The sequence below is a fragment of the Paroedura picta genome, chromosome 9 (genome assembly GCF_049243985.1).
Source record: "Paroedura picta isolate Pp20150507F chromosome 9, Ppicta_v3.0, whole genome shotgun sequence".
Classification (NCBI taxonomy): Eukaryota; Metazoa; Chordata; class Lepidosauria; order Squamata; family Gekkonidae; genus Paroedura; species Paroedura picta.
The window spans coordinates 72,342-98,791 of record NC_135377.1 but is presented as its reverse complement, the minus strand read 5'-3'; the positions used below and the strand labels follow the sequence as shown (position 1 = coordinate 98,791).

The 26,450-nt window shown below is 47.6% G+C and overlaps 1 protein-coding gene across 9 annotated transcripts in view; it reads left to right on the top strand.

Annotated features, from left to right (window-relative positions):
- Window positions 1-26,450, top strand: part of MAPK15 (mitogen-activated protein kinase 15) — a 38,647-nt gene that overhangs the window by 9,414 nt on the left and 2,783 nt on the right. For 2 of the 9 annotated variants that reach the window (XM_077351234.1, XM_077351241.1), the window contains 6 exons: window positions 4,883-4,940; window positions 5,073-5,210; window positions 7,399-7,504; window positions 14,839-15,115; window positions 18,001-18,158; window positions 25,599-25,742. In XM_077351234.1, the coding sequence (XP_077207349.1) occupies window positions 4,883-4,940; window positions 5,073-5,210; window positions 7,399-7,504; window positions 14,839-15,115; window positions 18,001-18,158; window positions 25,599-25,742 (881 nt within the window). Of the gene's footprint in view, window positions 1-4,882; window positions 4,941-5,072; window positions 5,211-7,398; window positions 7,505-14,119; window positions 14,164-14,838; window positions 15,116-18,000; window positions 18,159-25,598; window positions 25,743-26,450 lie in introns of those variants that run through there. The other 7 variants (XM_077351242.1, XM_077351240.1, XM_077351239.1 and 4 more) reach the window with 7 other exon arrangements.

The following is a 26,450-nucleotide window of genomic DNA, read 5'->3' as shown; positions in this document are numbered from 1 at the left end:
GGGGTTGGACTAGATGGCCTGTATGGCCCCTTCCATGATTCTATGATTCTATGTCATAGGCCCACACGGCCAGGACAATGCAGATGTTTCAAGAGTTTGGCTTTGTAGTCAATGTGAAAAAGAGTTCCCTAGTTTCCGCCCAGAGGACAGAGCATCTGGGAGTAACAACAGTCTCCAGGGTATTTATGATGCAGTAGAAGCGACAGAAGGTAAAAACGAAGGCAAGGAAAGTAATGAAGATCAGCTCCTCACTGCTGATGGAACTCACAAGCATGATGGGACTCCTAATTTCAAGTCTCAACACGGTAGTCTGGGCCAGACTGCATTCCAAATCCTCCAAAAGTTCCTGTGGCCATATCAGAAACAGGTAATGCAAAGCAGGTAAAGAGGATCGTGGTTTCAGCAGACATAAAGCCAAGCCTGCAATGGTGGACAAAGTAGGAAAACTTAAACAAAGGCAAGTTCTTCAGGGTACTACAGGAAGTACAGGTCTTTACAGATACTAGCTTGAATAGCTGGGGAACATCAATGGACATGATCTCGACAGGGCATCTGGAGTCACAGCAAAAAGAGCTTGTTGATAAATGTGTTGGAGATGAGGCAGTCTACTGCATCTTAAGACACTTCTGGGTGTGGATCCAGGGATGACAAGGCCTGATCAGAACAGACAACATCGCTGTGAAGGCATATATAAACAAACAGGGTGGGTCCAGATCCATCTATCTACACATAGAAGCTCTGAGAGTCCTGCATTGGGTGGAGAGACACCTAGCTGGGATAAGAGTAGAACATGTCCAGTGAATTATCTAAGGTTCTAATTGATCACATAGTTCTAGAAAATTGGCTTTAGTTCTATTTGTTGTTAGGTGTGAAGTCGTGTCCGACCCATCACGACCCCATGGACAATGATCCTCCAGGCCTTCCTGTCCTCTACCATTCCCCGTAGTCCATTTAAGTTTGCACCTACTGCTTCAGTGACTCCATGTAGCCACCTCATTCTCTGTCGTCCTCTTCTTCTTTTGCCCTCAATCGCTCCCAGCATTACTCTCTTCTCCAGGGAGTCCTTCCTTCTCATGAGGTGGTCAAAGTATTTGAATTTCATCTTCAGAATCTGGCCTTCTAAGGAGCAGTCCAGGCTGATCTCTAGGACTGACCAGTTTGTTCGCCTTGCAGTCCAAGGGACTCGCAAGAGTCTTCTCCAGCACCAGAGTTCAAAATCCTCAATTCTTTGACGCTCAGCCTTCCTTATGGTCCAACTTTCACAGCCATACATTGCAACTGGGAAGACCATAGCCTTGACTAAACACACTTTTGTTGGCAGGGTGATGTCTCTGCTTTTTAGGATGCTGTCTAGATTTGTCATAGCTTTCCTCCCCAGGAGCTAGCGTCTTTTAATTTCTTTGCTGCAGTCCCCATCTGCAGTGATCTTGGAGCCCAGGGAAATAAAACCTGTCACTATCTCCATTTCTTCCCCATCTATTTGCCAGGAATTGTGAGGGCCGGATGCCATGATCTTCGTTTTCTTGATGTTGAGTTTCAAGCCAACTTTTGCACTCTCCTCCTCCACCAGCATCAACAGGCTCTTTAGTTCCTCTTCACTTTCTGCCATTAGAGTGGTATCATCTGCATATCTGAGGTTGTTGATATTTCTCCCTGCAATCTTGATCCCAATTTGTGACTCATCTAACCCCGCCTTTCTCATGATGTGCTCTGCATATAAGGTAAATAGGCAAGGCGAACGTATACAGCCTTGCCGAAATCCGTTCTCAATTTTGAACCAATCTGTGATTCCATGCTCGGTTCTCACTGTTGCTTCTTTTTTTTAAAATAAATTTTAATTTTTATATGGATATATAGAAAAAGTACAAAATAACCCACTATTATTTATGATATCAACCCTCCCTCTACCTCCCAGAGTCCCCATTTGCTTGAAGTTTCATTTTGCTAAATACTCCAGAGAAGAATTCCACTATTCTTGAAAATCTTCTGTTAGTTTTCTGTTGCCTATAGATGTCAATTTTACCTTTTTTAATAGCTCAGCAATTTTAATTAATACTTCACCACATATGAAAAACAAAACAACAAAACAGTATAAACTTTAGCCCAGTATCTATAAAAAGAAAGGAAAAAAGGAAAAACCCACTTTGTCATGACATTTCCAACACTTATAATCAGATCACTTTGAAATCTTTGCAGTTACTTTGGGTATTATATACCATCTATGTAAAAGTATACAGAAAAAGAATGGAAAAAATTCAAACACTGTTGCTTCATGATCTACATATAGTTTTCTAAAGAGACAAATAAGATGTTCTGGTATTCCCATCTCTTTAAGAACTTGCCACAATTTGTTGTGCTCCACACAATCAAAGGCTTTAGCATAGTCAGTGAAGCAGGAGTAGATGTTTTTCGGGAACTCCCCAGCTTTCTCCATGATCCAGCGTATGTTGGCAATTTGATCTCTAGTTCCTCTGCCTCTTCGAAATCCTGCCTGTACTTCTGGAAGTTCTCAGTCCACATATTGCTGGAACCTAGCTTGTAGGATTTAGAGCATAACTTTGCTAGCATGAGAAATGTATGCAATGGTGCAGTAGTTTGAACATTCTTTGGCATTGCCCTTCTTTGGGATTGGAATGTAAACTGACCTTTTCCAATCCTGTGGCCGCTGTTGAGTTTTCCAAATTTGCTGGCATATTGAGTGTAGCACTTTTACTGCATTGTCTTTTAAGATTTTTGATAGTTCAACTGGAATGCTGTCACCACCACTAGCTTTATTGTTGCTCAGACTTCCTAAGGCCCATTTTACTTCACATTCCAGGATGTCTGGCTCCAGGTCAATAACTACCCCATCATGGTTATCAGGGATGTTAAGCTCGCTCTTGTATAGTTCTTCTGTATAATTTTGCCACCTTTTTTAAATCTCTTCTGCTTCTGTGAGGTCCCTACCATTTTGGTCCCTTATCATACCTATCTTTAGTTCTATACTGGAGTCCAGTTTCTCATCTCTTTGTATAAAATTATGTTTGCCATGTAATCTTTTCCCTACAATGGAACATAGGGGAAATAGTTTATAGATACGTTAAGAGATTATGTTTTGACTAAGATGCTAGGTTGCTGTAACTTCACATCCTTGATGGAACAATGACTGATAGCATGGTAAATGCAAGCAACAGTTTATAGTTGTTTAGAGAATATGCTCTGTTTAGTAAAAGCTTGAAGTGAGAAGTGCTGACCCAGTAAGGCTGGGAGACTTTGTCGGTGTTCCTGGAGATGGCTCTGAAGGAGTGGCATTATTGCACTGGTTCAGGTCTCTAGGCCAGCTCTGTGAGGCAGCCATGAGATAGACATATATCCTGTTTAACCCTCTCTTCTTTGCACAGGTTCTGATGAACAGTATTCCTGTGCCTTTTGTTTTTGCTACAGCAAAATGAAAAATTCATGAAAAGATTTTCCAGTCTGGCATGTTTTGGGGTAAAACACATATTGCAGACTGGTAGGATGGATTTAGAAGTTGAAGTTCTGTTGTGTTGAGACACATGTTGTTTGAAGCAGTTAGTATACAACTTCACAGAATCATAGAGTTGAAAGGGGCCATACAGGCCATCTAGTCCAACCCCCTGCTCAACGCAGGATAAGCCCAAAGCATCCTAAAGCATCCAAGAAAAGCGTGTATCCAACCTTTGCTTGAAGACTGCCAGTGAGGGGGAGCTTACCACCTCCTTAGGCAGCCTATTCCACTGCTGAACTACTCTGACTGTGAAAAATGATCCTGTGTTGAGCAGGGGGTTGGACTAGATGGCTTGTATGGCCCCTTCCAACTCTATGATTCTATGAAATTTTTTCCTGATATCTAGCCTATATCGTTGTACTTGTAGTTTAAACCCATTATTGCACGTCCTTAAGGTGCTGTTAGCATGAGGAAAAGCTAAGAGTTGGATAATAGACTTTAATGTCTGTTTTGTGAATTAACATTTTTCCTATTAAGGCAAAATGTGTAATCTTAGGATGTGCCATTTATTTCTTAACACCTAAATGGAACATGGTTTGGTCTAATTGGGGTTGTGCATTTGGTGTTTTGGGTTAACTCATGCTAAGCAAGGACCCATGCCCCAGGGCCAACAGAATCAAGTTCAAGGTTCTGGTTTAACCTTTAAAGCCCTAAACAGTCTGGGATCGTCATATCTGCGGGACTGCCTTTCCCAATATGTCTTCCCAAGAACACTTAGAACAAGCAGTCAAAATCTACTTAGGATCTCCAGCCTCAAAGAAATCAAATTGATTTCAGCCAGGACCCGGGCCTTTGGCCTTTGGCTCTGGCCCTGGCCTTGCAGAACACTCTGCATGATGAGATCAGGGGTCTGTGGGACCTTAAAAAGGGTCTGTAAGGCCTGTAAGATAAGGTTTTTCCACCAGGCCTCAGGGTACAGCTTTCAGCTAGCCTCTTTTCCTAACTAAATTCATCAAACCAACTCTAACTTATTGCATTGATATTATCATATATTGCCCCTCCTCTTTCTTTAGGTTGCCACACTGGGTGCGTTATTTTTATTTATTTATTTATTTATTTATTTAGATTTATATACCACCCTCCCCGAAGGCTTTACATATTCTGTATTTTTGTATTGTTAGACTTATAGTTTTAAGTAGATTTAAATCTAAGATTTTATATTTTAAAATGTTATTAAAATGTTATATATTTTAAAATGTTATAAAATTTTGGAACAGTGTCATTTTATCTGTTGTAACCTGCCCTGAGCCATCAGGGAAGGGTGGGCTAAAAGTACCAGAATTAATTAATTTTTAAAATGTGGGTGACTTGCCTCAGGCTGGCCTTCTAGCAGACTGTTCTTCATGGTAACAAGTGGATTGTTTATGATTGCAGATGTTGCAGCCTTCCATTCAGACTATAGAGCCTCGATTATCAACCGCCTGAGCTCCCAGTGAGTGTTCAGCCCTTATTCTATCACAAGCAGACAAGTCCTATAACAGGCCTTCTCCCACACAGAGCTTCTGGTGCCAGTTGGGGGGACTGGACCTACAGTGTGTATGTGTATTTTCCCATCTGAATGTAGGCAGCGGGTGACTTTTGAGGACATTTTACCCCCATCGACTCCTCCTCAGGCCTTGGACCTTCTGAAGAGGCTCTTGGTCTTTAACCCTGACAAGCGGCTGACAGCAGAAGAGGCCCTGAAGCATCCCTATGTTCAAAGGTAAGTCTCCCAGCTCACAGTGATGTAGTCTGGTCCCTATATCAGTGGTTTTACTTCATGTATATCAAGAGGCGTGATATGTTGCAAGAAGGGCTGATCCTTTGGGCTGATCCTGCGTTGAGCAGGGGATTGGACTAGATGGCCTGTATGGCCCCTTCCAACTCTATGATTCTATGATTCTAAGATCTTATTAAAACATTTACACCCTTCTTCATGAATCAAAGAGACTTAAGAATAATTCCTTTTAAAAATCTAGTAAAAACCAGAATAAAATAGCATATGCCAAATCACCCCCTTAGAAGAAGAAGAAGAGTTGGTTCTTATATGCCGCTTTTCCCTACCCGAAGGAGGCTCAAAGCGGCTTACAGTCGTCTTCCCATTCCTCTCCCCACAACAGACACCCTGTGGGGTGGGTGAGGCTGAGAGAGCCCTGATATCACTGCTCGGTCAGAACAGTTTTATCAGTGCCGTGGTGAGCCCAAGGTCACCCAGCTGGCTGCATGTGGGGGAGCACAGAATCGAACCCGGCATGCCAGATTAGAAGTCCGCACTCCTAACTGCTACACCAAACTGGCTCTCTTAAAATATTCCTGCCATTCAACCCCCCTTTACATCCTTGGCAAGCAGATCGTGCCTTGCACATTTCTAAGATGGAGACCCTCATAGAATCATAGAGTTGGAAGGGGCCATACAGACCATCTAGTCCAACCCCCTGCTCAACGCAGGATCAGCCCAAAGCATCCAAGAAAAGTGTGTATCCAACCTTTACTTGAAGACTGCCAGTGAGGGGGAGCTCACCACCTCCTTAGGCAGCCTATTCCACTGCTGAACTACTCTGACTGTGAAAATTTTTTCCCTGATATCTAGCCTATATCGTTGTACTTGAAGTTTAAATCCATTACTGCATGTCCTCTCCTCTGCAGCCAACGGGAACAGCATCCTGCCCTCCTCCAAGTGACAACCTTTCAAATACTTAAAGAGGCTATCATGTCCCCTCTCAGCCTCCTTTTCTCCAGGCTGAACATTCCCAAGTCCCTCAACCTATCTTCATAGGAGTTGGTCCCTTGGCCCCAGATCATCCTCGTCGCTCTCCTCTGTACTCAACCGCCTGAGCTCCCAGTACTCCAGGTGTGGTCTGACCAGTGCTGTATACAATGGGACTATGACATCTTGTGATTTTGATGTGATGTCCCTGTTGATACAGCCCAAAATGGCATTTGCCTTTTTTACCACTGCATCACACTACCTGCTCATGTTTAGCTTACAATCACACTGCCTGTTCATGTTTAACTTACAATTACAGAGCAGCAGCTAAGAAATGCAGTCACATTAGTCAGTTACAAGTGAGTAGCTCATAACCTGGGCTGATCTCTTTCTCTGGCTCTCTCTCATACACACATGAGTCTCATTCAACAGTTTCTCTTTCTTTCTCTTCCCCCCCCCCCACATAAAGCCTCAAAGCAGTTTATAATCGCCTTCATTTTTCTATGGCAGTCACCTTGTAAAGGGGGGTTGGGGGCCTGAGAGGGTTGTGAGAGAATTGAGACTGGCCCAAGATCTCCCAGAAAGGTTTGTGTAGAGGGGTGGTCAGTTGTGTCAAAAACCATTGAAAGATCTAATAGTATCAATAGGGAGGATTGTCCCCATCCAACTTCAAACATCAGTGTCGTTAATGCTAAAGTGGTTTCAAAATCAGATTGAAATAGGTCAAGGGCAGAAGTATCCCACCCCGTACTCTATCTTGCTGCATCTTTCAGTCTGTGCTGCCAGAAGGGTTTGCAGTGAGAAGACTGACAAGTCCTCTGGGCAAGCAGTAGCACTTATGCCTGAGATAAAGTTTGGTGTAGTGGTTAGGAGTGCATGTTGGGTTCGATTCTGCAATCCCCCAAATGCATCCAGCTGGGTGACCTTGGGCTCACCATGGCACTGATAAAACTGTTCTGACTGAGCAGTGACATCAGGGCTCTCAGCCTCACCCACCTCACAGGGTGTCTGTTGTGGGAAGAGGTAAGCCGCTCTGAGCCTCCTTCAGGTAGAGAAAAGTGGCATATAAGAACCAATTCTTCTTCTTCTTCTGTGGAACAGGAGCCAGGAGGCACACGCACTAATGCCCATTGTCTGTGAAGAGGCAGCTGGGAGGCAGTGGTCAGTCATGTCCTCCATGCCTTACTGGATACTCTTTTGGCAGGTTCCATTGTCCCACCAAAGAGCCTGACCTGGACTACAATGTGATTCTTCCCCTGGACGATGACCTGCAGCTCTCTGTGGCAGAGTATCGCAATAAGCTGTATGAGGTAACTTGCTTCCAACACCATGTCAGCCAAGAGGGCCCTTTGCCTGCATGGCATTTCTTTTCAGAGACAGACCAGATCCAGTGGGATGAAATTAATTTAAAAGAAATTCCATCTGAACATCTGGAAGAAGTTCCTGACAGTCAGAGTGGTTTCTCAGTGGAACAGGTTTCTTCGGGAGGTGGCGGGTTCTCCATCGTTGGAAATCTTTAAACAGTGGCTTGATAGCCATCTGACGGAGAGGCTGATTCTGTGAAGGTTCAAGGGGGTGGCAGGTTACAGTGGATGAGTGATAGGGTTGTGAATGTCCTACATAGTGAAGGGAGTTGGACTAGACCCATAAGGTCTCTTCCAACTCTATGATTCTATGATTCTAATTTCATCCCATTGGATATGGTCTGTCCCTTCAGGGAGAGAGGGACAACTTTGCTCCATCCTCCATATGGCACCCTTTTAAATACTTGAAGATGCTTATCAGATCCCCTCTCAGTTAATCTCCAGGAAAAACAGACCAAGCTCCCCCAGCTTTTACTCATGCGTCTTGTTCTCCAAACCCCACACCATCTTTGTTGCCTTCCTCTGGACACGCTCCAGTTTGTCTACATCCCTCTTCAGCTGTGGTGCCCAAAACTGAACACAGTGCTCCAAGTGAGGCCGAACCAGACCATAGAAAAGCGGTACCATCACCTCCCGTGATCTGGACATAATACTCCGTTTGATGCAGCCCAAGATGCAGCCCATTTGCCTTTTTAGCCACCGAGTCACACTGTTGACTCACGTTCAACATATGGTCTGCTAAGACTCCTAGATCCTTTTTGCACATGCTACTGCCAAGACAAGTTTCCCCAATCCTATATTGGTGTACATGGTTTTTCCTACCTAAATGCATAACTTTACATTTGTCCCTATTGAATTTCATTTTATTCAGTTGAGCCCACTTCTCGGCCTATCAAGATCACCCTGTATTCTGATTCTATCTTTTATGTGTGCTACCCCTCCCAGTTTAGTATTGTCTGCAAATTTAGTAAGTATCCTCTCTAATCCCTCATCCAAATCATCTATAAATATGTTGAACAACACAGGGCCAGGACAGATCCCAGGGGTACTCCACTTGTCACTCTTCTCCAAGAGGATGCTGAACCATTAACAAGTACCCTTTGGGTATGATCAAAAGAAGTATAGTGTACAGATCATGCAAGGTGATGTTCCTGCTTTACTCTGCTCTGGATAAACCTGACTTAGAATACTGTGTTTGGTTTTGGGCACCACAATTGAAGCAGGATGTAGACAAACTGGAGCATGTCCAGAGGAGGGCTACAAAGCTGGTGAGTCATTTGTAGACAAAGATGTATGAGGAAAGTTTGAGAGAGCTTGGTCTGTTTAGCCTGGAGAGCACTAAGAGGTGATATGATATCCACCTTCAAGCACTTGAAGGTCTTTCACACAGAGGATGGAGTAGAGTTGTTTTCTGTTGCGCCAGGGGATCGGACCAGAACCAGTGGAATGAAATTAATTCAAAAGGTATTTCATCACAACATCTGGAAGAAGTTCCTGACAGAGTCATTACTCAGTGAAATAGGCTTCCTTGGGAGGTTCTCCTTCTTTTGAAGTTTTTAAGTAGAGGCTAGATTGCCACCTCACAGAAATGCTGATTCTGTGAATTTAGGCAGATTGTTAGTGTCTGGGGAGAAGGGGTTATGTTGGTGCTTGGTACTTGTGCCCCTTTCTTGCATTCATAAGGAAGTGCCGATCACCAATCTGGGGTTAGGAGGCAAATTTCCTCCAGGCCAGACTGGCCAGAGATTCTGGGGTTTTTATTTGAGGGGTGGGGAGATCATCTGGACATGGGATTAGGGTGGGTAGGGAGTTGTGAATTCCCTGCGTTCTGCAGAGGGTTGGGCTAGATGACCCTGGAGGCTGCAAAGGACGCGCAGTGGTGGGTTTAAACTACAAGTGCAACAATATAGGCTAGATATCAGGAAAAAGAATTTCACAGTCAGAGTAGTTAAGCAATGGAATAGGCTGTCTAAGGAGGTGGTGAGATCCCCCTCACTGGCAGTCTTCAAGCAAAGGTTGGATACACACTTTTCTTGGATGCTTTAGGATGCTTTGGGCTGATCAGAGGGTTGAGCAGGGGGTTGGACTAGATGGCCTGGATGGCCCCTTCCAACTCTATGATTCTATGGAGGTCACTTCCAACTCTATGAGTCTATGATTCGAGTAACAAAGATGGGCAGGGATCCTGTCTTGTCTACTTTGGTTAAAGAAAGCCAACTTGAGCCATCAAGCACATCCCCCCTAAAATATCCGAGCGGTCTCCAGTTGCCTTTCTGTATCAGGCGTGGAGGAAAGGTTGTGGCAGAGCAACGAGATCTTATCTGCAAAATAGCTTGCAAAGGCCTCACAATTCAAATCCAAGTGGCCATCATTCTGGTTTCCCCCTCTGAACTACCCTAACCAATTTTGTGGGGTGAGAGCTCGCAGATGCAAGCTTGGTGTGGTTAAGAGTGGCAGTTTCTAGTCTGGCAAGCTGGATTTGATTCCTCACTCCTCCACATGTAGCCAGCTGGGTGACCTTGGGTTTGTCACAGCACTGATAGAGCTGTTCTGACCAAGCAGTAATCACAGGGCTCTCTCAGCCTCAAGGAAAGAAAAGGTGATTATAAGCTGCTGTGAGACTCCTGGTAGAGTAAAGCAGCATATAAAAAATCAACACTTCTTCAATAGAGGTGGCATAAAACTTGTTTAGCCACGTTCACTGGCAACTCATATGCTCTCATAAGCATGTACTGCTTACACTCCTCTCCAGCCTTTGGAGTGGATATAGAATCATAGAGTTGGAAGGGGCCATACAGGCCATCTAGTCCAACCCCCTGCTCAACGCAGGATCAGCCCAAAGCATCCTAAAGCATCCAAGAAAAGTGTGTATCCAACCTTTGCTTGAAGACTGCCAGTGAGGGGGAGCTCACCACCTCCTTAGGCAGCATATTCCACTGCTGAACTACTCTGACTGTGAAAATCTTTTTCCTGATATCTAGCCTATATTGTTGCACTTGTAGTTTAAACCCATTACTGTGTGTCCTTTCCTCTGCAGCTAATGGGAACAGCATCCTGCCCTCCTCCAAATGACAACCTTTCAAATACTTAAAGAGGGCTATAATGTCCCCTCTCAACCTCCTTTTCTCCAGGCTGAACATTCCCAAGTCCCTCAACCTATCTTCATAGGGCTTGGTCCCTTGGCCCCAGATCATCTTTGTCGCTCTCCTCTGTACCCTTTCAATTTTATCCACGTCCTTCTTGAAATGAGGCCTCCAGAACTGCACATAATACTCCAGGTGTGGTCTGACCAGTGCCGTATACAATAGGACTATGACATCTTGTGATTTTGATGTGATGCCCCTGTTGATACAGCCCAAAATGGCATTCGCCTTTTTTACCACTTCATCACACTGCCTGCTCAAGTTTAGTTTACAATCCACAAGTACCCCAAGGTCTCCTTCACAAACAGTGTTACCTAGAAGTGTATCCCCCATCCAGTAGGTATGTTTTTCATTTTTCTGACCCAGATGCAGAACTTTACGCTTATCTTTATTAAATTGAATCTTGTTCTCATTTGCCCATTTTTCCATTGTGTTCAGATCTCGTTGAACTCTGTCTCTATCTCTTGGCTACTGCCATCTCTAGATGTGCCTCAACCCTTTGACCTGTGGGGAAAAACAGATGTAAAATAGGTTCTGAGCCTTTCTGCTTTCTCTGCATCCTCCGTTAGAGTTTGTCCATCCGCACCCAACAGTGGGCGTATTGCCTCCTTTACTTTACGTTTGCTCCTCACATACCTGAAAAATCTTTTCTTGTTACAGTGGGCTTCCCTGGCCAATCTTAGCTCACCCTCAGCTTTGGCCTTTCTGATGATTGATCTACAGTGCCTAGTAACCTGTAGGTACTCTTCTTTAGAGCTCTGTTCTTCCCTCCATTTCCTGAACATTTCCCTTTTCTTTCTTAGTTCCTCTTGAAGTTCTCTGTTCATCCAAATAGGCTTCTTAGAACTCCTGCAGTGTTTTCGTCTTTTGTCAGGAACTTAAAAGAAGGAAATTGCAAATGCAGAAAATGCCTGTGTTAGACTGGATGCTAAACTGGATAGACCACTGGTCTGATTCATCAGGGCTTTCTTTATGTTTACCTACTGTTTTACCTCACAACTTTGCAATGGTTCTTTTGTTAGGATTTGGAAACAATAAGCATGTTAGTGGATAGGAAAAATGGCTTATTTTATTGATCGCAATTAACAGGCAGGGTAATATGTTACAATATAGCATTTATATATACCAAGCAAGAATATCTCTTAACAGCTACTGGGAGCCCCAGGATGATAACAGAGATATGGATCCCAGCCCAAAGTTGTGCAGCGCATGTCCCAGCCTGCACAGAAACGCCTCATGCTGAGTCAATGCTTCACTTTTTATGCCTGAGCTTAAGTGGTAAACAAGGTTGATGGATTACACCTACCTCTTTGTACTGCAATTAGAAAAATGCCACAATTCCTTGAAAAAAATCTGGTATTTCAAAAATCTTATTTTCAAGCATATTCTTAGAAGCTGCACATCCACCACAGTTAAAATGTCTTTTGGGTCCAGTCTTGGATGTTTCATAATAGTAACCTATATGATTCATCTTGTAGGTGAATTCATCTTGTAGATAGTAACCTACATGATAGTAATCTACATCACTGGTTCCCAACCTTTTTATCACCGGGGACCAGTCAACACTTGACAATTTTACTGAGGCCCGGGGTGGGGGTGGGTAATCTTTTTCCAAGGGATGTCGCCGCTGCCTGAGTCTCTGCTCCACTTGTTTTCCCGCTGGCACCCTTGACTTCCCACCGCCTGCTGGAGGGTGCTGCCAGAAGCAGTTGCACAGTGCCACGCCAAGGGGGAGCCCCAGCCATGGCGGCTGCTGGAGAGGACCAAAGGTGAGCCAGTGGCAGGGCAGCTCCCGAGGCAGCAGCTGGGGAGGAGGACGAGGAGGAGCCGCAGCCCGGTACTGACTGATCTACGGACCGGTCCCGGTCCCCGGACCGGGGGTTGGGGACCACTGATCTACAAGATTCATCTTGATTTGCTCAACCCTACCAATGGTATTTCTTTGCACCTCGGGACACTGTAAAGTAAATGCCAGTGTTTATTAATTATCATTTTAATGTTCAGAGCTAAGTCATTGTGTTGTAATCCATAAATGATCCTATGAATTGGAGAATAAAATTTTTGTTTGAATAGGTGTTCCTTGGGCATTCTGTTGGCCTTTTCTTTGCCTTTCTTGACTACTGCTTTGGGATAACCTCTATTGTACAGTTGTCATTCCAATAGCTTTAGGATGCTTTGGGCTGATCCTGCATTGAGCAGGGGGTTGGACTAGATGGCCTGTATGGCCCCTTCCAATTCTATGATTCTATGATTCTAGCTTAGCTGCTTGTTGGAAATCCTAATCTAAAGAACAATTTCTTTTCAAATGTAAGATCACTAAATGTTCAAATTGTCACAAATACAAACTGTATAGATTTCTTCTCCCTAACTGGTATGGCCCAGGGGATTTGAACTCATCCAGTGCAGCTAAATGCCTCTCGACAACCTCTCTGTCCATGTCAACCTGCCACCCAGACACTATCTCTTGGCTACTGCCATCTCTAGATGCGCCGAAACCCTTTGACCTGTGGGAAAAACAGATGTAAAACAGGCGCTGAGCCTTTCTGCTTTCTCTGCATCCTCCGTTACAGTTTGCACCCAACAGTGGGCCTAGTGCCTCCTTTACTTTACGTTTGCTCCTCACATCACTGAAAAATCTTTTGTTACAGTGGGCTTCCCTGGCCAATCTTAGCTCACTCTCAGCTTTGGCCTTTCTGATGATTGATCTACAGTGCCTAGTAACCTGTAGGTACTCTTCTTTAGAGCTCTGTCCTTCGCTCCATTTCCTGAACATTTCCCTTTTCTTTCTTAGTTCCTCTTGAAGTTCTCTGTTCATCCAAATAGGCTTCTTAGAGCTCCTGCAGTGTTTTCGTCTTTCTGGGATAGTCATTGATTGAGCATGCAATAGCTCTTGTTTGAGTAGCGCCCATCCTTCACATGCTCCCTTCCCTTCCAGCATTCTCGTCCAGGGTATGACACTCATCATGTCTCTGAGTTTATTAAAGTTTGCCCTACAAAAATCCAACATCCGCATCTGGCTACAAGCTTCCTTGCCTCCCCATCTCAAAAGGAATTCTATGAGGACATGATCACTTCCCCCTAGGGTCCCCACCTCCTTCACCGCATCCACCAACTCTTGCCTGTTGGTCAGTATTAAATCCAGTATGGCTGAAACTTTGGGGGTTCATCTACCATTTGATAAATGAAATTGTCAGCTAGGCAGGTCAGAAAGTTGCATGACTGAGGACGCTTTGCAGAGTTTGTTTCCCAGCACACATCTGGGAAATTGAAGTCACCCATGATGACAAGGTCCTGCCGCTTGGATATTTTCCCAAGCTGCTCACAAAGTGCAGCATCCACATCCTCTCGTTGGTCAGGCGGTCGGTAGCAGACACCAAGCAACACGCTGTTTGTTTTCCCCTTGCTTATTTTCACCCAGATGCTTTCCACTGGAGATAATCCTTCACTAGAATTTCCTGACAGGTAAGCCCTTTCCTCACATACAGTGCCACTTCTCCACCTCTTCGATCTATTCTGTTTTTTCTGAACAGTTCATATCCATCCACTATTACATTCCAGTCATGAGAATCATTCCACCAAGTTTCTGTGATGTACTGTTGCTGTAATGCATCATGATTTCTTCCTGCTGTTTTATTTCCTGTTTTTGAGAGTATGTGCCTGTTGCTGGGTCTCCAAGACAGGGTTGGGATTTGGCTGGTGTGCCACTCTCCCTGCTGTCCAACAGTCTCTCTGCCTGAGCTGGTGAGGGTGGTCATGGGAGTGCTATGCTCCACCAGAGGGTACTACATTCAACAACTTCAAATCGCACGGTAGACATCAGCTCTAAAGACGTCGAGCTGGCCTCAACCAGGGGGAACACCTAAACAGAAAGGGATTGCTTATGCAGGTGGAGAGAAGGTATAAGTGTTTGGGCCTCTGAAAAATTATTGGAGGAAGCTTTGAAGAAGAGGGACAAGGCCTTAGTGAGCTTTCTGATCTTGTTCCCTCTCAGTTGCCACAGCCTGTTCTCTCCCCTGCTGCTGTTCAGTATTCATATCGCAAATAAACCCCTTCTTTCGATCAGTTAAAATCATTTTATTCTTGAATTCCCTTGCTGTACCATCATAGGCCAAATGCAACAATTTCCTTTTTTTGCAGATTATTTTGGAAAGGAAGGCTACTAACCAGCGTCAGAAGCAGCAACTCCAGAGGAAGAATCTTCATCCCAGTTCCTCAGAACCACATCTCTCTACTGAATCTCCATGTAAAGAGCAGGGGATGTCACAGCCCCTTCCACCAGGTGGCTCTCCCATACCATTAGAAGTCACAGGTCCTTGCAAAGATTCCTACCAAACTATAAGTGAAATAAAACGTCTCTGCCCAAGGTCAACGAGTCCCACAGTGTGCAGCCCCATAGACCAAACCAGTTTCTACAGTATGTGCACATCTCCTGCATGTTGGGTCCGAAGGAGGGAGGGAAGGAGGGAGATGTGGGTGGGAGAGGCACAGAGGACATTAGAAACATGGAGGGAAGGGCAGCTGAAGAGGTGATTGGTTGAACAAGAAGAGCAGCTTTCCAAAGCCCAATGTCCTGTGGCTTGTAAAGCAGGGAGCTGCTAGACCTGCTCTGAATACTTGCAAACAGGAGGGGAGGGGTGAAACCAAGTGGGTTGGACATTCCTTAGAAATATTCCTGCTGGCTGCATAATCCATTATCAAGAACTGGTTGGAAAACAGGAGTTGCTTATTAGAGGATGCGCACACAGACCTGTTCCTTGTACCTTATCCATGGTGCCTCATTATATTTGTGAAACCGGCCTTGGGGAGAGACGAGTCTGGCGGTCCGAGTTAAAATAGGGCCAGTCAGGGTGCGTCCAGCTTGCTGTAAAGAATGGGCGGTGTAAAAATCCAAATAAATAAATAAACAAACAAACAAATAAATAAATAGTAATTTTACTTGGCAAAAATGGCATAGCCTACATTGAGAGTTAGGCATCAAGGATCATGTCCAGGTCCTTCTGGGCAAAATTTTGCTTAGCCTTTCTTTCTCTCTGTTCTGTGTCAGAGCCTCTTCATCTTTAACCAACAACGGGCTTATTGCCTCATTCAGCAGTGGAATAGGCTGCCTAAGGAGGTGGTGAACTCCCCCTCACTGGCAGTCTTCAAGCAAAGGTTGGATACACACTTTTCTTGGATGCTTTAGGATGCTTAGGGCTGATCCTGCGTTAAGCAGGGGGTTGGACTAGATGGCCTGTATGGCCCCTTCCAACTCTATGATTCTATGATTTATCTCACGTTTGCTACTCACCTATCTAAATAAGCTTTTCTTGTTGTAGTGGGCTTCTCTGGCCAGTCTTGGCTCACTTCCAGCTTTGACCTCTCTGATGGCTGTCCTACAGTGCCTAGTAACCCGTGGATACTCCTTTTTAGCGGTCTGTCCTTCCCTCCATTTCTTGAACATTTCTTTTTCTTCCATAGCTCCTCCTGAAGTTCTCCATTCATCCAAATAGACTTCTTTGATCCCCTACCATGTTTCCATCTCGCTGGAACAGTCATGGCTTGAGCTTGCAATAGCTCTTGTTTAAGGAGCGTCCACTCCACCACTTGCTCCTTTCTCTTCCAGCATTCTGGTCCATGGGATGACTCTCATCCTGTCTCTGAGTTTATTAAGGTCCACCCTACAAAACGCTAACATGCACTTCTAGCTACAAACCTCCCCCCCCCCCATCTCAAGAGGAATTCTAGAAGGACATGGTTACCCCCCCCCCGGTCCCTACCTCCTTCATCCCATCCACCAGCTCTTGCCAGTTGGTCACTATTGAGTATGTATTAAGTTGACAAAGAATAAGACTATTATAACAAATTCTATTACTCATAGCTTAAGGTGTTCCAGACGCTAAACTACACAGTGGAATGCATTGGGATCTATTTAGGATTTTGAATATTAAAGCATCAACTGAATCATAGAATCATAGAATCATAGAGTTGGAAGGTGCCATACAGGCCATCTAGTCCAACCCCCTGCTCAACGCAGGATCAGCCCAAAGCATCCTAAAGCATCCAAGAAAAGTGTGTATGCAACCTTTGCTTGAAGACTGCCAGTGAAGCTTGAAGCCTCCTTGGCAGTCTGTTTATTATATTGAAATGTTTCTTGTACCATATTGGAATACCAGAGCTCTATTGCTTGCTTTGTGTTTGGCCTTTCACTGGGTCCTACCCCTCCTATTTCATTCTTGGATAGTCTATCAAGCTGCTCCAGGCTTGCTCGTCTCAGAAGTGAAAGCTTTTGAGTGTTTCCCTACACAAGTTGCAGGTTATTTTTCTCTTCTGATGTTGCTACTCCTGGCCTAATTTAAAACTATTTTCCAATTTTATGTTGGTGTTTAAGATTTGGATGTTGGGTTTTGTGTGCACATGTATGTTTGCATTATTTTTAGTGAATATTTGCTTTCTTAAATCTAATTTTTGCAAAAAAAGGTGACCTATGTGTTTTTTAAAAAATAACTATTATCCTGGGAGTTTCTGCTCTGGCTTTTGCTCTAGACCAGTGGTTCGCAACCTTGGGGTCGGGACCCTATTTGGGGTAGGCCTGGCCCTTTCCCTGGGGCCGGCAGCTTGCCTGCCACCGCGGTGGCAAACGGCAGCATGTGGAGGTCTGTGGTGGTGGTGGAGGCACGTGGTGGTGGCTGAGGTGGCCGGCGGCTGGCGGAGGTGGCAGAGCCATGGCAATGGCTGTCTCCACGACACCTCGATTGTTGTGCACATGCGTGTGCACACGCGTTTCCAACGCCCCACTGGTTCCTTCTGCAGCTGCCCAACCTGCCCTGAGGGTCGTCCCGACACCTGCCGAGGAATGCGCCAAAGCACTTCACTCAGCTCTGGCAAGAAAGTGACCCCCTCCCCCCCGGGTCCTAACTCCATCCGGCAAGCCCCGTGTGCTGTGCAAGAGGGCTGATGTGAAACCCCCATGGTTAAAAGGAGAGAGGAAAGAAGTGGCGAGCCAAGGGAGCAAGATGTGCCTCCAAGCCTGGCCCGGTGGGGGACAGTGAACAATGTGTATGCGGTGGCAGTGGTAGCAACAGCCCCCTCTCCCAGGCAGTGCCCTTGCTCCCCTCCAGTCACCTCCTGCGGGGGTCACCTATGGCTACAGGTGGGGTGGAAGTGCCTCTGCAGCACTAGCTGGCAGCTCCTCTGGCTGGGTTCCTGCTGGGCTTGGGTGCCGAAATTAGGGTCACAAGGAAGAAAAGGTTGAGAATGACTGCTCTAGACTGTCCCTCGCTTTCACTGTGCTTGCCTTGTTTGTGGCCTTTGTTCCTACAGATAGGCCCTGGCCTCACGGTCTCCTGGCAAGGAACCACTCTGCTCCATCCGCTTTCCATCAGTCCTCCTCCTCCCTCTACAGGAGACCAGAGAGGCAGACATCCTGGGCACCAGTGACTCATCCCATTCCTGCCTCAGACATGAAAGAGCTCCATGGCGTGAGTAATTGTGCTGTGTCTCATGGCCCAGTGCATACAGATCAGGGCTCACATTACTGGAGGCGGGGGCTGCACATGGAAGAGGAAGAAGAAGAGTTGGTTCTTATATGCCACTTTTCTCTACCCGGAGACTCAAAGCGGCTTACAGTCGCCTTCCCTTTCTTCTCCCCATGACAGATACACTATGAGGTGGGTGAGGCTGAGAGAGCCCTGATATGACTGCTCAGTCAGAACAGTTTTATCAGTGCCATGGTGAGCCCAAGGTCACCCAGCTGGTTGCATGTGGGGGAGTACAGAATCGAACCTGACATGCCAGATTAGAAGTCCGCATTCCTAACCACTACACCAAACTGACGCTCTAATACTGAAGGCTGCTAATACTGAAAAATGAGGTAGGCTCTCCCTTCCCTCCTCCCACCACCCCTGGTCAGGGTATGAAGAAGGGTACCTGGCTCTTGGCCTCTGATATGGGCTTAGTGGCCTTTGGACCTGATCCAAGGTGTGGACTCGTACCTCTTCTGTGCTCTTATGGACTCTGTGGCTTCCCTCTAAGAATGCATCTTTCTGTAGGAAGGGCAAGGCCTAGAGTGGATTTATGGTCCATAGCTTAGCAGGGGCTGCCTTTGGCCGTATGATCCAGTGAACAGCCTGAGCCTTTGTTGCAAGGACAATGTAGAGACAGTTAGACTCTCCAGTCTACTTTCTGAGCTTTGACCATAAGGGTGTCTGTTTGTTACTCTAATGGAAATCTTCAGTTTTTACAAAAGGAGATGGCTATTTTATGATAACCGTGTGCTTTGCTTCTGGGATTTGTTCATGTTGCTTCTTCCTGAGCAGCTTAGATATAAAATGCAAAACTCTGTTCTAACCCCAGGAATCAAGCTCTATCCTGTCTCTTTTCCTGTCAGGGAAGTAGAGTGGGAACAGGATAGTTCTGCAAATTAATACATCTCCTAGCAAGTGGAAGAGGACAGAGATACCAAAGAGCAACTGAAATATCAAGGCCAAGAAGCTGATCTCCAAATTAGGGGACCTTGGTTTAAATTTTGCATGTACCCACTCTCAGTCTCCCTGCTCATCTAGTTGGGAGATAGCAACAGCAGCTATTGCCTGTTTAGCAGCCTCTGGGAAGTGCTGGGTGCTGGGAAGTGCAGCATAGATGGGCAGTTTTCTTAGCGCTACTGTCAAGCGCACAGGAAACTCACAACAAAACTTATTCAAAAGAAAAATAGTTTTATTGATTAGCACTACACGCAATGGACTGAAAAGTCAAATCTGACTAGAAGCCAGATTTGCCTCAGCTTATCAATACATTTCTCCCGCCCAAAACTTGACAGTTCCCAAGGGGGGGAGGTGAGTGAGAAAAGACATATGTGAAACCAAAACAGGATTCCAAACTCCCATCCTTGAAAGAGGTAACAAACAGCCCTTTCTGCCCATAACAAGATAAGGTTAACATAACATCACTATTCTATTTTATTGCTTACAAACTACAAGGCCGGGACTAGCAGGCGCCGGGCCCCATCTAGTAATATAACTGACATGGAGGAACTCAGGCTAATTTATGACAGAGATTCTACAATCCTGACATCCCTCCGCATTAAAACAAACTTCACTCCTCCACCTAGCCGGCATCAACCGGGCGAGGACAATCAGGAAATGCTCGATGGAAAGCCCGGAGAAGGCGGGGTGCCTTCACATTCCCAGCCTCAACCCACTCTTTATCCCCAGAGGGGAAATCCTTCCAATCGACCAAATATTGAAGGCGACCCTTATGCAAGCGAGAGTCTAAGATTTGGTTGACTTCATAGTGGGTGTCCTTATCGATGTAAATTGGAACAGGCATAGATGGAGGAGGGTGCCACTCGTCCGGGGCTGGAGCTCTTCGCAGCAGGCTGGAATGAAAAACCGGATGCACATTCCTGTAAGTTTTTGGTAGAGCTAGCTCCACAGTCACAGCATTTATCAATTTCACCACTTTAAATGGTCCCACAAACTTTGGACCAAGTTTCCTGGATTTCTGCTGGCACCTTAAGTTCTTGGTAGACAGGTAGGCTAAATCACCCACTTTCCAATCAGGGGCAGGTACCCTCTTCTTGTCAGCTTGAGCCTTATAGGCATCTTTGGCTTCCTTGAGGCTAGCAACGATTTCTGGCCAGCCCGTACTGATGGAGGCTGCCCATTTGTTTATGTCAGGGACCTCTGCGGAGCTAAGTCCCCAAGTGGGGGCTGACACTAAATCAGTTCCATACACCACCTTGAAGGGCGATACCCCAGTTGAGGAGTGGACCCCATTGTTATAGGCGAATTCAGCAAGTGGCAATAAAGAAACCCAATCATCCTGCTGGTGGTTGATAAAACAGCGCAAATACTGCTCCAGGATTTGGTTTACCCTCTCGGTCTGGCCATTTGACTCCGGGTGATAGCCCGAGGTGAGGGCTTGCTCCACACCCAATAGTTTAAGAAGCTCCCTCCAAAACTTGGAAACGAACTGGGGGCCCCGATCCGTCAGGACACGTGTCGGGATCCCGTGCAGACGTACCACGTGTTTAATAAAAAGAGAGGCCAGCTTTGGTGCTGAGGGCACGCCCGTACAGGGGATGAAATGAGCCTGTTTGGAAAAAGCATCCACTACAACCCATATGACGGTGTTCCCTTGGCTGGGGGGAAGGTCTGTAATAAAGTCCATAGTTACATCAGTCCATGGACGTGAGGGGGTGGGCTGCGGCTGCAAAAGTCCCTTCCTTTTGCCCCCAATTGGCTTTGAAGCAATACAAATGGGGCACCCCTGCACATATTTCTCCACATCTTTGCGCAAGGATGGCCACCAGTACTGTCTCCTGACCAGGTGCAGAGTTTTCACAAAACCAAAATGTCCAGCGGTTTTAGCATCGTGGCAAAGTTTCAAAACCTTCCCCCGGGCCGCGGCAGGCACAAAGAGTCTTTCGCCTTTGAAAAAGAGCCCCCCCTTCTCAGACAAATCAGGGCGGAGGGAACAAAACTCTGGGTCAGTTGACAAGTCCTTTTGGACCCAGCCCCCTGGGATGGGCGTAACAGTCTTTGTGTGGCTGCGCGTCACAGCGGCCATCCCCAGTTGGGCGGGAGTAAAGACGGTATCTACCAATGGGTCTCGTTTGCTGTTGTACTGAGGCAGGCGCGATAGTGCATCAGCCAAAAAATTCAGTTTGCCAGGAAGATGCTTTAGGGAGAAGTTGAAACGAGCGAAAAACTCCGCCCATCTCATTTGTTTGGCTGAAAGCGAGCGGGGCTGTTTGAGTGCCTGAAGGTTTTTATGATCTGTCCAGACTACAAACGGGATTGTGGACCCCTCCAGCCAATGCCGCCACGTGGAAAGGGCCAATTTCACTGCAGCCGCCTCTTTTTCCCAAATTGCCCAATTTCTTTCTGCCGCTGAAAATTTCTTTGATAAATAGGCCAGGGGGTGCAATTTCCCGTCTCCCCCCTCTTGGAGGATCACGGCCCCCATTGCTACGTCCGAGGAATCTACTTGTACTGTAAATTGCTTAGAGGGGTCGGCATGGGCCAACACCGGTTCAGACGTGAATAACAGCTTTAGTTTGTCAAACGCCTCCTGACAGGAGGGAGTCCAAGAGAGAGGCGCCCCAGGTCGGCTTGCCGTCTTTCCCCCTTTGGTTTTTAACAAGTCAGTGAGGGGCAGCGCAACCTTGGCAAAGTTGGGGATGAAGGTCCTGTAAAAATTAGCGAACCCTAAGAAACTTTGTAATTGCCTCCTGGTGCGGGGAGGCTCCCATGCCAGCAAATCACGCACTTTGCCAGGGTCCATTTCGATCCCAGCCTGGGAGACCCGGAAACCCAAGAACTCCACTGCCTCGCGGTGGAACTCACATTTTGACAATTTAGCGAACAACTGGTGCTTCCGCAAGCGGCGGAGCACTTCGCGGACCAGCTTAGTATGACTCTCAACATTCTCTGAATACACGAGAATATCATCAATGTAAACCAACACCCCTTGGTACAATAAATCATGCATAATTTCATTTATCATATTCATGAACACGCCCGGAGCGCCGGCGAGGCCGAACGGCATTACGGTGTATTCAAACTGCCCCAGGGGCGTATTAAAAGCTGTTAAATATTCATGCCCTTTCTTGATCCGAACTCGATAGTAGGCTTCCCTTAAGTCCAGTTTCGAAAAAACGCGCGCCTTCCCCAAGTGGCCCAGCAAGTCTTTTATCAGGGGAAGCGGGTAGGCGTTGCAGGTGGAGACCGCGTTCAACCCGCGGTAGTCGGTGCACAACCTCAGCGAACCGTCCTTCTTTTTTACGAAAAGGACCGGGGCTGCCAAGGAAGATGTGGCTGGTCTGATAAAACCCCTCGCTAGGTTCTTATCCAAAAATTCTCTAAGCTCTGCCATCTCTCGCGGGCTCATGGAATACAGTTTGGCTTTGGGGAGAGGCTCTCCCTTCTTTAATTCGATGGCACAGTCAGTTTTGCGGTGGGGGGGGAGCTGGTTGCACTCCACCTCCGCGAACACATCACCAAAGTCCCGGTATTCAGGAGGGAGCGCGTCCACCCCCACCCCCAAAGCAGCCACCACCCCGGATCTCGGAGGACCCTGCTGCCGCGTGTGCTGCTCGCAAGCGGCGGAGGTAAATTCCACAGTCCCTTCCTTCCACTTCACAAGGGGATCATGTTCCCTCAGCCAATCCAACCCCAACACGCATGGGAAGGCAGAGTGAGGGGCCACCAAAGGTTGGATTTGCTCCCAATGTTTTTTTATGTCCAAGTCCATGGGGCGAGTCTTTGCCGTGGCTTCCCCACCGGGAGCGCATTTCCCATCTAACTGGGTGATTGGCAAGGGTTCTTTCAGTGCCACTTTCCCCACCCCCAAAGTCTCGGCCAGTGCCGGGCTCACTAGGGATTGGGTGCACCCCGAGTCCACAATACATCGGATTCCCACCGTTTTCCCCGACTTGGGGTTAGAAAGGTTGGCCGGTAGGAGTAGCAAGGGGGAATCACTCACCACGCGTTTGCCCCTGTTGGCGGCCTGCTGGCGGGGCGCCTTTACAGCAGACCGTCCTCGTTTCCCGACTGCTCCTCAGCTTGATCCTCGTCCTCCAGCCCGCTTCCCTCCTCCGAGTCGTCCACCGCTGGCACGGCAGCCACTGGAACCAGGAGAGATTTGGTGCTTTTCTTGGTGGTGGTTTTCTTGGCAGGCGTGGCTTTCGATGGGGCGCTGCTCGCAGCTTTCGGGGTTGATGCCGCTTTCGTTGGGCAGTGTGCGAGGAAATGCCCGGCTTGGCCACATCCTAAGCACAGCCCTTTCTCCATGCGCCGAGTGCGCTCCGCCGGTTCCAATTTGGTTCGGGGCTTGGTCTTCACCGGGGTGGAAGTCTTCGCCATGGTTTTCCCGGCCAGGGCTTGCACCATTGAGGCCCGTTCCAAGCGGTTTTCCATTTCTCCAGCCAGCTGGACCCACCCTTCGACAGTGAGTGGGTCTTCCAGGAGGAGGCACTTGTCAGCCAGAGTGGGATTGAGGCCCCCTACAAACGCCAACACACGTTGGGGCTCCGTCCAGTCTGGTACAGAGGAAGCCAGCTCCTTAAATTCCCTGGCGTACTCAACCACAGACAACTTTCCCTGCCGGTGAGCCCGGAGTTTCTTCTCCGCAGTCTCCCGTTCAAACGGTTCCACGTACATCTGGCGCAGGGCCCTCATGAAATGGTTGTAGTCGCGGGTGGCTTGGGGGTGGTAACGGTACAAATCCACGAACCATTTGGCAGCTTTGCCTTCCAGGGCTTGCCCCACGAAACGCACCCGTTCGGCGGCGTCTTGGAAAGTGAACCCCATGTCCATCATGTAGGCTTGGAGGTGCACCAGGAACGTGGGGAAATCGGAGGGGTCCCCAGAAAACTTTGCCTTGAACTTATAGGTGTTCCGCATTTCCACTCCACGGAGGTGGGCAGGTAGGCGCCCTGGGCCCCAGTCCGCCGGTGCTGGGGCCGGGGCCGGGGGTCTTGCACCCCGGCCAATGCCTCTCCCTCTCCCAGCCGCCACTCTCGCTCGTTCCGCTGCCTGCGCCGCTGCTGCTGCTCGCGCGGCCGCTCGCGCTGCTTCACGCGCCGCCGCCGCTGCCGCCGCTGCGTCCTCGCCTCCGTCCGCGCCGTCTCCACCAGCACCGTCGCCGCCAGCGCCACCTTCGTCCTCTCGTTCCTCGCCTTCGTCTTCTCTCTCCCTCTGCGCCCTTGCGCGTGCTTCCGCCTCGGCTTCGATCTCTAGCTGAGCCCGGGCTCTGGCCAGCGCCTCAGCCGCCTCTGCCGTTGCTTGCGCGGCCGCCATGCCGTGCTCCTGCAGTGCAAACCCACCGCTCTCTCTCCGTGCACTGGTATCGTGTGCACCCCCACCGAGCACGTCCCTTAGCAGGCGTTGTGTTCGGCGTCTCTCCTCCGGATCCAGCCGACCCGAGAGGTCCTGCAGCCAGTTAGTCACCCTGTCCAGCTTGTACTGCAAGTCCTGTGTCTCACCCACAGGCTCCAGCGCGTAGCTAGGCAGTCCCAGGTGCTCCGGCCAACGTTCATCCCCAGTAGGGCGGTCGTATTTTGACAATCGCCTGCGCTGGGTGATGTGACGTTCCAAAAATTCCTCGGGTCCCGGGGTTGCCCCCGAGACAGCCCGCATCATGGCCGAGCTGTGCGGCCCCGCACCAGCGCCTTCGGCCTGGGAGAGGTCCCAATCCAGGCCCTCTCCCTGATCAGAAAAAGTATGTCCCTCGCCCTGCATTTTGCAGGTGAAAGGAGTTGTGAGATTTGACTTGATGTCAAGCGCACAGGAAACTCACAACAAAACTTATTCAAAAGAAAAATAGTTTTATTGATTAGCACTACACGCAATGGACTGAAAAGTCAAATCTGACTAGAAGCCAGATTTGCCTCAGCTTATCAATACATTTCTCCCGCCCAAAACTTGACAGTTCCCAAGGGGGGGAGGTGAGTGAGAAAAGACATATGTGAAACCAAAACAGGATTCCAAACTCCCATCCTTGAAAGAGGTAACAAACAGCCCTTTCTGCCCATAACAAGATAAGGTTAACATAACATCACTATTCTATTTTATTGCTTACAAACTACAAGGCCGGGACTAGCAGGCGCCGGGCCCCATCTAGTAATATAACTGACATGGAGGAACTCAGGCTAATTTATGACAGAGATTCTACAATCCTGACAGCTACATGAGATCTGGGGGGTAGGGGAGACATGAGAGGGGGTGCCTGCCCTGCACAAGAACTTTAGACCTCTTGTGTCCTGACGCTGAGAGCTGCCTCTTGGTTTTGACCAGTTAACTACCCTTTGTGGCTGATAATCTCCTTAGGAGAAGCTCTTTATTCCAGGTGTAGCTGCTTCTCTTGGGCCAGTTGAGGGCTCCCTGTGGTGTACCTCAGCCTCTGTTTTGATTCTGCAGGCACTGGAAGGACCCGAGGGCCGAAGGCAATCCAACCCCCCCAGGAGACCACTCTCGCTGTCTGGTCAGGCCCAAGAAGCTGCTGTCAACCACCTCCTGCTGAGAAAGGAGTCCCCTCCTAGCAAGGTAACAGCAGAGCTCCTGGTGAGTGAAAGTCACCCATTTTTCCCCACCGTCCCAGCTACTTGCTTCCCTGTAGTGCCTGTCTTCCCTCTGTGACATGTTAGAATCATAGAGTTGGAAGGGGCTACACAGGCCATCTAGTCCAATGCCCTGCTCAACGCTGGATCAGCCCAAAGCATCCTAAAGCTGTTCTTGATCAGTCTTGTGGCTACATGGTTTAACATGTAGCCAGGAGGGGCTGCTGGGGGGGGGGGGGATCAAGCCTGGAGAGAAGGCAACTAAGAGGTGATATGATAGCCATCTGCAAATACTTGACGGGCCATCATATAGAAAGGCCAAAGCTGAGAGTGAGCTAAGATTGACCAGGGAAGCCCATTTTAACAAGAAAAGATTTTTCAGTTATGTGAGGAGCAAACATAAAGTAAAGGAGGCAATAGGCCCACTGTTGGGTGCGGATGGACAAACTCTAACAGAAGATGCAGAGAAAGCAGAAAGACTTAGGGCCTATTTTACATCTGTTTTTTCCCACAGGTCAAAGGGTTTAGGCACATCTAGAGATGGCAGTAGCCAAAGGATAGTGTCTGGGTGGCAGGTTAACATGGATAGAGAGGTTGTCGAGAGGCATTTAGCTGCTCTGGATGAGTTCAAATCCCCTGGGCCGGATGAAATGCACCCGAGAGTGCTCAGAGAACTTTCCAGAGAACTTGCTCAGCCCTTGTCCATCATCTT